This window comes from Denticeps clupeoides, chromosome 10 (assembly GCF_900700375.1).
Source record: "Denticeps clupeoides chromosome 10, fDenClu1.1, whole genome shotgun sequence".
NCBI lineage: Eukaryota > Metazoa > Chordata > Actinopteri > Clupeiformes > Denticipitidae > Denticeps > Denticeps clupeoides.
In genome coordinates, this window is record NC_041716.1 from 12,723,039 (window position 1) to 12,733,652 (window position 10,614).

Here is a 10,614-nt window from a genome sequence, read left to right on the forward strand (position 1 = left end):
CCTGTATACATTCAAGGGCGGGTCAGAGGTCAATCGTCATCTTTCCTTGGATTCACCAGGACTGGAAATCCTCTGTCTTACCTACATCCTCCCCTGACTGTCATGTTAGAGAGCTGGGATTAGACGCCTCTGCATTTTTTACCTTGACTATAATTAAGGCGCATAAAACGACAAAGACCCTCATTTCACGTCCATCTACTCATCGCTGTTCTGTTTGTGGTGTCTGAGATGTGTCCTCCTGTGTCTCTGTCAGTCTGTCTGTCTGTCTGTCTGTCTCTCTGTGTGTCTTATATGAGTGTGTCGTCTTGTCTTCCTTTTCCACTCAAGCCAACTGACCAATGAGATCCCTGAGTAAGTAAAGCCAGAGGAACTCTGGGATGAATTTGAAATCATGTCAAACTAACACCTTTGGTTTTCATCTTTAGCCTTTAACCTGAGATAAATAAGCATCCATTACAGAAAAAAGTGTAAGGTTATATTTAACCTGCCATTAAGACAGGATCCATCTTTGTTTGATGCTCCAATGTTTTGGTTTTGAAATGGCCAGTTTTGACTGTGTTTTCTGAAGTGGGATGCATGTTTGGCATGAGTGATGGCCTATGTGTTTACTGCAGGTTAAGCAGGACAGCCCAGACTAGGCCGTATGCATGGAGACTGCACTCTGAATGTCTCTGAATGTTAAGTTGATATGAACCCTTTTAACCACAGAGCTGTGTCTTTCTTTTTCCAATCTTAACTTAATATAGGGCAGCTTTTAAATAAATGGAGCCAACAGTAGCTGACTTTCAGTGACCTTTTATTGATCCATCAGAAAAATTGTGCATTTTAAAAAGGTTGCTTTTTAGATGCTCTTTTTATTCCTTGGGACTATGTGTTTATCAGTTGAGCAACTGCACTATACAGCTTTACTTAATTTATTTTGAATTGTTTCTAGACTTAAATCCAGGCAAAAAAAATGCTATGCATTTACCCCCACACTTCAAGTTTTCAAAATGTAATTTGAAGTAATGGCATCCGAGTCTGCTAATGGGAATGTCACTTTTTAGGAGCATTGCTATTGCAGATGCATTCTGAGAGCCCAGCTAAGTGTGCCGATAACAGGCAGAAGTGCCTGTCATTCTAGTTCTGCCCTAAAAAGGAAAATATGAATTGAAGTAAATCTTGACCCTGGGCATCATCAATTCGGCATGATTTGGTGAGCACGGCCCTAAAAGCCAGTGAATTTCTCACGGGGAGACGACTCGTCAGAGGAATATTACTCCTGGAACAGTTTACAGTGGCAGCAATCTGTCTTCATTGTAGACAGCCACCAGCATCCAGTACCCACACCTACACACATTCTTCAGACCCGTTTTAAATATATTTTCAAAAGTGGACGCTTGAGCTCATTTGGTCTAAATGAAATAACTGCATGTCATTTGCCATTTGGGTGGTGAGATGTGATGTTTGATTATAGAAAGAGACACACAGGGAGGTAGACAGGCACTCGGATGCATATATATATATATATATATATATATATATACACACACACACACACACACACACACACACACACTCCCTGAGGCAAAGACAGCCATATAGCCATCTTGCCTGGAGAATGAAGCTGTTGTTGCTAACGCATCGCAGACAGGATCAGCTGCACTGCCAGAGCAAAAAGGCAATATATCTCTGACAAGAAGTAGTGTGGTGATCGAAGCCCCTCCCTTCCCCTGTGCTCACTGCATGCCCGTCCCTCTCTCTCTGCTCCCTAAAGTCCCAAGTCGCTGGAGAACCCATCTGACCAGAGGTGAGTGCCAGGTGCCAGCGTTTGTGCCATCTCCCACCCACCCACCACGTCTGCTTTCTCACACAGCCAAGAGGCCAAGGCCATACTGGGGCACAGCGGACATGAATGAGCTCAACCAGTATTCATATGGAATAAAGCGCTGGGCATTCCTGTTTGTTTTACTACCCCCTACAGGCCAGTGTACAGTAGCACATCTTACCCTCTGTTTTTTCCCCTAGGGGTTATAGAGACAGAAGTGTTGTTGCAAAACATATTAGTGACATGGGAGTGAGGAAAACCTTTAGGCTAAAGCATTAGTAGACATGTAATTGATTATTTTAATGGACATCATGCAGTTATAATGCACTACCAGTATCAAAAACAAATATTCATCCAATGTATAAGTAAAGTTAAACATTTAACTAACATATTCCCTAATCAGTAACCCGATACGTACATTTGCAACTTCTCTTATCTCCAGCTGAATTATAGTGTAAAATATAGAGATTAGCAAGGACAAGACGTTACCCTCAATAGCTCTGCTTTGCATATTACACTGTTCTTGGTATGATCCCTTTTGGCTCGGCCCACGTACGGTTTCTGCTCTCAAATAAACTCTGCTGTGGTTATGAAGCTCTTTTGCCCCGAGGAATAGTCTCAGGCTCCCAGGTTGTCCTTAATGTAGCTTTGCTGATTATTTGAGTGGCAAGGAGGAGCTCTGCTGTCCCCTGGCGTAGGCCTTTTGCGTCCATGTGCGTGTGGACCGAGCTGACAGAAAGAGTCCAGTCAGCAGAAACCGCATGTCTCTTCAGGCAGCGCAAAACAAATTCAATTACACCCAATAATTACACCATTCCTGCTTTATTGCAGCGCCATCTAATATGGTATGTGTAATGACAGTTTTTTTTATTAGAAGCTCAAGAAATTCGCTGCTGGTCTGAGACACTGGAAAACTGCACCCATTTCAAACTTTCAAATTGTTGCCAAGATAGTTTTCTGCTTTGGACTCTTCTTTTTCAGCCAGGTATCACAACACAGGGACCATATTTTGTCACAGTAACCTGAGCTTCGTGTGGAAGTACCTCAGCTGACCTCAGACCTGTCATCTGGCCTCTCTACACAGAGCTGCATGTCATTTTTTGTGTCTGCTGTTTCATGTTCTGTGTTCGTGCGTTCATCCATTGTGCTTCTTGGTGTTTGTGTTGATTGTGTCTGTGTCTTGTGCTTGGCTTGTGTTTAATCGGATAAGCATATGCACACACACGCTCACTATGTTATCTTTATTGAGGCATATTGTGGAGGTCCTCAATGGATTGATGGTCTTCCCTGAGACTCAGAAACAGAAAGCTGTGTGAAGGTGGACGGGTCTCCAGACGGGGGCAGTAGTGCAGTACTGCCGTCTTGGCAGGCGCCTCGGGTTCCAGAATCCGACAGCTCTCTTCCCCCTACGGGGCTGACAGTTCTGAGATCAGACAGATCAGACGGCTCATCAGACAGCAGCCCCTGGATTCATCTGTGTCCTCTACCCGCCCCCACGCCATCCTGTTTTTACCAAAGCCACAGAGCAAAGGCAGGGGGAAAAAGAGCATGATGCAAAGTTGCAGTGTTTATTTTATAAAAACTGCGATCCAGAGTCATGCCTCACTTCTAAATCATCAACAGCGGCGATTCTGTGTCCAGCACATCAAACCAGCTCTCTTTACTGAGCGTGGCCCTAAATGAGCAATCACACCGTGACATCATAGACTATTTGCAATCATAATTGAAAGTAAAAAACTAAACTAAATTAACTAAATGGAAAGAATACACAATGTAATTATTTGAGTTTATTTGAATTATAGGAGGATGTTATAAATAATTAAAAGCAAAATAACGTATTAACGTTTCCATATTAGTTGCGAGCGTTAATTCGTTAGTGGTCACGGCACTAATGACATTAAATAAAAAAGGATCCTCTGAAAGGGAGATTTAAATACCATTATTTCCACACAAAAAAACAAAACAGTTGACTGCCATTTAATTCAGATTCATGCATCTCTTCACTCAAGGCTTTACTGTGGCACACAGACGGCATCACACGAGCTCACCATTCATGCCAGTAAAGAGAAACGAGCAGTTACACCCTCTTTCTGTAATAAAGCCATGAATTGACTCTCTCTCTCTGTCTGCTGGTTGGTGCAGTGAGAAGGCCCTGCTGGTGAATAAGTTTGAGCTGAGCATTAAGACGGAGGCCACGCAGGGGCTGATCCTCTGGAGTGGAAAGGGCGTGGAGCGCTCCGACTACATCGCCCTCGCCATAGTGGACGGCCGTGTCCAGATGACCTATGACCTGGGTTCCAAACCAGTAGTCCTGCGCTCATCTGTGAGGGTCAACACCAATCGCTGGATTCGCATAAAGGCTAGCAGGTGGGCCAGTCAGAGGCAACATTTAGAACACAGATGCAAAGGAAGTAGCCAATCACGACCGGTCTTGAACTTTTTATGCACTTTCCTCTTTTCCTCTCCCACTTGTTCTGCAGGGCCCTTAGAGACGGCTCTCTTCAGGTCGGTAACGAGGCCGCAGTTACCGGGTCATCACCGCTGGCTGCTACTCAGCTGGACACGGACGGTGCTCTCTGGTTGGGTGAGTCATAGAACCCTTCTGCCCCCTGACCTCATCTGTTCTCCATTCCTTGGGGTTATTTTGTACAGAATATCTTCGCACCTGCACTGGTTCTTTCCTTCTACTCTGCCTCTCAGGCAATGACCTAAAGAGGTCATTTGCTGTCTTACGGAAGGAAAACGTGACACTGCAGGTCCAAATTCCGAATTGAAAAGATTTGATGTAGTTCGGCTCACACATTCATGGTAGTAGGTGGTGGTAGTAGTGGGTGGTAGTAGCCTAGTGGGTAACACACTCGCCTATGAACCAGAAGACCCAGGTTCAAATCCCACTTACTACCACTGTGTCCCAGAGCAAGACACTTAACCCTAAGTTGCTCCAGGGGGGGACTGTCCCTATAAATACTGATTGTAAGTCGCTCTGGATAAGGGCGTCTGATAAATGTAAAATGTAAATTCATGAAAGAGCTGATACTGTCACATTAAAGCAAAATATCAGAACTTGTTCCCTTCGAGCAGGCAGGGTGAACGTAGCATAAATCTCTTTCTTTGCTCATGAACTCTTCTCACCCTTCCCTCCGTTCTCAAGGCATCAGTCTGCCTGCAGTCCATTACTCCCTCACAACACAGATACACACACAACACACACACATTCATGCAGTAGATGGGTGATGGCCAGTCAGCTCTGGAGAGCAGTGTGGTTGCAGTAGAACTCTTCTTGTTGCAGGGAGCTTAGAGCAAACCTCCTCTGGGCACCTGCTCTGTAGAATCTTCACTCAACGTTTTTTTTTTTTTTAACCAAATCTCAGTCCTGAGGTCTGGCCACTCAAGGTCATTTTTTTATCCTGGCTTTCACCTGACCACCTCTACCTCTGCAGCCCAGAGCTTTGCAGTGATCAATCATCTTCAAATTCCTGTAGGAGGATCAGAGGGTCCCTGCAGATCTGCTGCACTCAGTTTCACTTGCACTGTTTTTACCTGTATATAACATCTGCAGAACTGGATGGGAGACCGTGTGTGTGATTTTATGTAAGAGTGTGTGTGTGTGTGTGTGTGTGTGAGTGTGACAATCTTTTGAGTAATGTGATGGGGTGTGTATCTGTGTGTGTGGGAGGTGTTAGGACGCCCTCAGGCCAGACGGCACTATTCTCGGGGCCCCCAAAGCTAGAAATCCCTCTCTCCTCCCCTATTATTTATTTACTCATCTGTTTGTAGTGTGCACAAAAATTAGCCGTGCCCATCCCCCCACCCTGATCCTCGAAATCCCATTAATTGGGACAGGGGCTTTTAATCACTAAGCCATTTACCCTGCAAACAGAGTTAGAGGAGGAAACCACCGCCCTTTCATTTACAGAGGAGGTGAAAAATCAAACGTCAGAGCAGCTGACATGCCATCTGACACCAACACAACACAAAGCCTCACCTGCTGGCCTCACCACACCCCCAAGACCCTTCTTATTTATCCTCCTTCTCGTTCTGTTTCTGCACATATCAGAGTTGGTAGAGTTTGGGGGTCGAGAGAACGAATTCCCACCCACAGCACTGATGTCATTCGCTCGTTTCATCTCCTGCTTGAAAGTCGGAGTGAAATTCTGGGCTGAATCCCCGTCTGCTGTCAGCCTGCTCTCCCTTTATAGCCTGTTTGCCTGCTTGTCAGTGTGTTTGTGCGTGTGTTGGTTGTGTGTATGCGCACCTGCGTTTTGTGCTTGTGTCTGTATATATACGTGTATATTTGTGAATGCAGTTTTCAGGTTTCCATTTTTGTTAGTGTTTGTGTGTGTGTGTGAGAGAGTGTTTCTGCACATTCTATTATGTTATTTATATCAGTTCTGCCTATTTATGTATATGTCATATTCGCCATGTGTGGGTGTGATGTATCTCTGCATCGTCATCAGTGTGACTTTGCTTCATTTTGTCCCTCTGTTCCCTCCCCAGGTGGTCTAGAGGAGCTGGGTGTGGCGCGCCGTTTGCCAAAGGCCTACAGCACAGGGTTCGTGGGTTGCGTGAAGGATGTGCTCGTGGACGGGGTGGAGCTGCACCTGGTGGAGGATGCCTTGAACAGCCCCAAAATATTACATTGTTCCGCCAAATAGCCTGGCAGCAACCCCGCCCACCTCCACCCCACCCCCTCACCTCCCCTCCGAAAAACGCCATGTCTACTGCTGTAATTATTTTCTATTTTTGTATACTGTTCATCGCTTTTTATATTGGGGAAAAAATACATTCTTTTGATTAGTTTTTTTTTTTGGTTGGTTTTATTTGTTTGTTTGTTTGTTTTTATCTGCACCTTCATGCGTAACCCCACCCCTACTAAGGCAGGTGAACATGGTGTCACAAAAAGAAGAGAAACTGTCATATTAAAAAAAAAAAAAAGAATGCATAACTTTGCTCTTTACTTGAACAGTGATGAATGACACTGGTGCTGTTGTCCTCTCTGAAATGCCTTCTCTTCATGCCATAAACTCCACACTGTGGTCCACACTCTTCCTCCATTCCACCCAACTCACGGTTCTGCTCCGAACTGCGTGCTGAAGAGCATCAGCTCTTCACTGACGTAAGACCTGAAAACTGGTTCATGTCCCGTTTTTTTTTTCTAATGGCTGGCAGAGGAAATGCTTAGCATTTGGGAGAAACCCAGAATCACATTTGCAAGCAATCAAAATATGAAAATGCCATATGTAAAAACATGAGATGGTGATTTTTTTTTTTTACAGAATTATGCTACAGAATTGTGCTTTTCTTTGTGTCATGATATCCTAGAAGAGTACATCTGATGAGCCCTGTGTTGCATGCAGAATGTCAGGTTAATTTACCATTTTTATGTCCTTGGTTTGTTCTGTTTGCGGCAGACGTACCGTAGCACCAATGTTCAGGTGGATCCCTGTAAATCCCGGTGTTTGGCATTTCTCTAGAACTTTATGGTCTTTTGATTTGATTTGAATTTTTTGTTTCTTTGAATAGATATATACATATCTATATATATAAATATTTAACTTTTTATAAATGTTGTTTGTTTTTCTTAAAGTTCTTTATTTGTCAGATGTTTAAATTTTTGCGAAAAGCAAATATCAAAAGCGTTGTTCCTACAGCTCACCATGTGGAGGCGCTGTAGCACAGGCTGAAGACATCAGAGATGCAAACAGAAGAGAAGGGGTGAGAATTCTCTGCAGGGAGACAAAAAGCAATGAGGTTCTTGGGACTTTCAGTCTTTTAATATATTTCACAGCTAATATTTTTGTCTTACTTTTGAAAGTAAATTTTATGTTAAAAAAAAAAAGTTTTTTTCAGCTCTTGCTGTGAAATAAAGGGATTATGTAACATGTAAACCCTTGCATCTGAGGGCTGTCACCCCAAAAACAGCAGTGCGAAATAAACAAGCGTATCATAACAATAACAAATGGATATATTAATAATGCATGGGTTTGTATTGTTGAGATGAACTTTGTTAAAAGATGTTTAAAAAAAAAAAGAAGAAGCAAAACCATGCAAATGTTCGTATCGCTGGCCCAAAACCGATAATTTACATATATAGTTTTCAATATACAGCATACCTTTAAATAATCTATAGCAAACCATGCTAACTCGAGATAGGGTGTCATGATCATGTTGCTTTTAATGCTTTTTAAAATTGGTTTTACTTTTTCGTTTCCCCCTCTGAAAGAGATCGTTTTGTGCAGCGCTGCAGTGTTCCATGAGAAATGTAGCCATGTGTGACTGGAGGCTTTTTGTTTAATACACTGGAACCAAGTCTGCTCTGTTTTATTCACCTTTTATTCACCATGTTGTCATATACCTGTGACCTGGGGGAGGGGAGGGGCCAAAAAGTCACCGGGAATATGAATGTTTCATGTCCGGGCCGGGACTTTGTGTGTCCCAGAGCTCCAAGGAAGATCCCTGCACTAAACTGTGCGCCATGTCACAAAAAAAAAACAAACATTCCATTTGTTATTTTTTGTTATTATTTGTGTGTAATTTTGCTCCAAGTTGTGGACTTGGTCCAGTTAACTGTGCGTAAAGAGGACATCCTGTGTGTGCACTCGGGAGGACGAAGTACGCGGACCGCCGGAGATGGCCCATCATCCGAGGTCTGGGAGGAGACGTGTTTGAGAATTGCCTTAAATCACACGCCACTCATTGGCGGCGGACGTCATTTTAGCCGTTCTGTTCTGAATCACCCCCCACCCCTGAAATGTAAATTTATCCATCATGTCAGAAATGATATTAATAGTGCTCATTAAAATCCCAGGGCCTGTAATAAACCTATTTTGGGCTCTGCAAATATACTATTTACTGTATAAATTCTATTTTTTTCTGTTTATTTATGTCTACATGTGGATTTCCTGACTGGCCTTTGTAAACTACTGTTTTGATTGAATATATGTGAAAGGCAGTGCACAGTATGAGAGGGCATGACTTTACATTACTAACTTTATTACCCGTGTCTTGTGTTTCTACCACCATGAAATAAAGTGTAAGAAAACAAAACAAAGAACCAACTGGATTCTTTAACCGTGATCTTTCTTTTTTTTTTAATTGTGATTAAAATGTGACCCGCCCTTGTTAATGAAGAATTAATTAAAATGCGGCCCTAAATCCAGAGGCTTCCACACCGGTCAGAAAATAAAAGCAGGCCAGCCGTAAGCATATTTCAAGATTTGTTATTTTTAAATGCACGAGGGAATAAATTATAGGAAAGGTCAAAGAGGATTTATGAATTATGCAACAATGCACTTTTTTTTAAAGGACAAATAAAATGGCATCACAGCTGACAAGATGAAGGCCGTCACCAGAGGTATAAGAGGAAATCTGGCGCGGGAGCTTTTCTCGTGACGACCGCCGGAGAAAATAATCCATTTGATTGCGGCGGACGGGGAATAACGCTGACGTGACCGGTCCGTGACTGCAGGCCTCGCGCAGAGCCATCATGCCACCGCCGCCGCAATAAAGAGGTCCTTATGTGGCTCGCAACAAGGCCTCGGCTGTCCGACCACGGCAGCACCTCTGTGGCCGCCATTGTTCGTCCTTCGTGGGAGTTTTATTTTGGACCAGAGGACTTTCAGGGCCTTGGGCTATAAGGGCACGAGGTCAGCTGTACTGGTGGACCAGGTTGGCAGAGGAAGGCCACTTTTTTACTGGAGATTTTAAATCTTCCAGGACTGGAATTTCTTAAAACATAAAACATCATTTCTCTCTGTAACGACTCCATTGAAATTCAGTGTGCAGCGAAGCAAATTATTCTCAAAAGGTGATTAGCAAGTCTACAGAATATTTTCCATGCATAAGGCTCCAGAAGTGTGAAAATCGGGCTCTGCGCTCGCATTTACACGGACAAGCCGGATTCCCTCCAGACAGATCAGCCTGTATCGGTGGGTGTGATGCTGAAGGGGTGGGGCCGGGATCCACAGATGAAAGCCTTCTCTTCAGACAATTGCATAACCCCATCTTCGGGCAGATTAACCTCTCCGGAGGCTGGTGACGTCAGCCCCGGCAGAGGAGCGTCTCGATGGCAGCCCTGCGCCCACACCAGACACCCCCACCAAAGGCTGCGTTTCTGTGCTTGAAGTGTTCAAAGGGTATTAATGCTTGTTTATTATCACATACGGCAAATTACAAGCTGCTTCTTCACATTGCACCCTGATGGGTACAGCAGTTACTGTAGCAGGTCCATAATTATCCCCAATTTACAATGTCAAATTAAAAAGCTCGTACAGAACCAGCGAGCTCACCAACACAGCATTTACATTTTACTTATTCATGTAATCGGCTAATAAGAGATCACAGTGACTCATTTCTTTATAACATCTATGAATATTAACCAGGATTGTGTAAATGTATAACACTTTTAAGTTATGCTTTTAGAAGCTTTATTTATTAGGCACACGTTAATGAGTTGTATATGAAACTTAAAGCTATGATCAGGAATCCTCACTGTCTCACATCTCTCATATTTATTATCATAGTAATGTTTTTTAGTGGCCTGTGTAATTGAGTTGTGGGTGTTTGGGGGCAGTGGTTGCCTAGCGCTTAAGGAAGCGGCCCCCGTGATCAGAAGGTTGCCGCCAAGGTCCCACTGAGCAAAGCACCGTCCCCACACACTGCTCCCCGGACGCCTGTCATGGCTGCCCACTGCTCACCGAGGGTGATGGTTAAAAGCACTACTGTGCTGCAGTGTTTCACAATCACTTTCAAGTCGCAGCTTATGGCCAAAACCCAGTCCTATTGCAGGAAAGTCAATAGTATATGCC

The 10,614-nt window shown here is 43.7% G+C and overlaps 1 protein-coding gene across 8 annotated transcripts in view; it reads left to right on the forward strand.

The window, feature by feature from the left end:
- agrn (agrin) overlaps positions 1-8,862 on the forward strand; it is a 188,445-nt gene extending 179,583 nt beyond the window's left edge. For 5 of the 8 annotated variants that reach the window (XM_028992672.1, XM_028992676.1, XM_028992675.1 and 2 more), the window contains 4 exons: positions 1,757-1,789; positions 3,950-4,174; positions 4,288-4,391; positions 6,305-8,862. In XM_028992672.1, coding sequence (XP_028848505.1) covers positions 1,757-1,789; positions 3,950-4,174; positions 4,288-4,391; positions 6,305-6,462 — 520 coding nt within the window. In that variant the 3' untranslated portion in view covers positions 6,463-8,862. The remainder of the gene's footprint in view (positions 1-1,756; positions 1,790-3,949; positions 4,175-4,287; positions 4,392-6,304) is intronic. The other 3 variants (XM_028992677.1, XM_028992678.1, XM_028992680.1) reach the window with 1 other exon arrangement.
- The last annotated feature ends 1,752 nt before the right edge of the window (positions 8,863-10,614 follow it).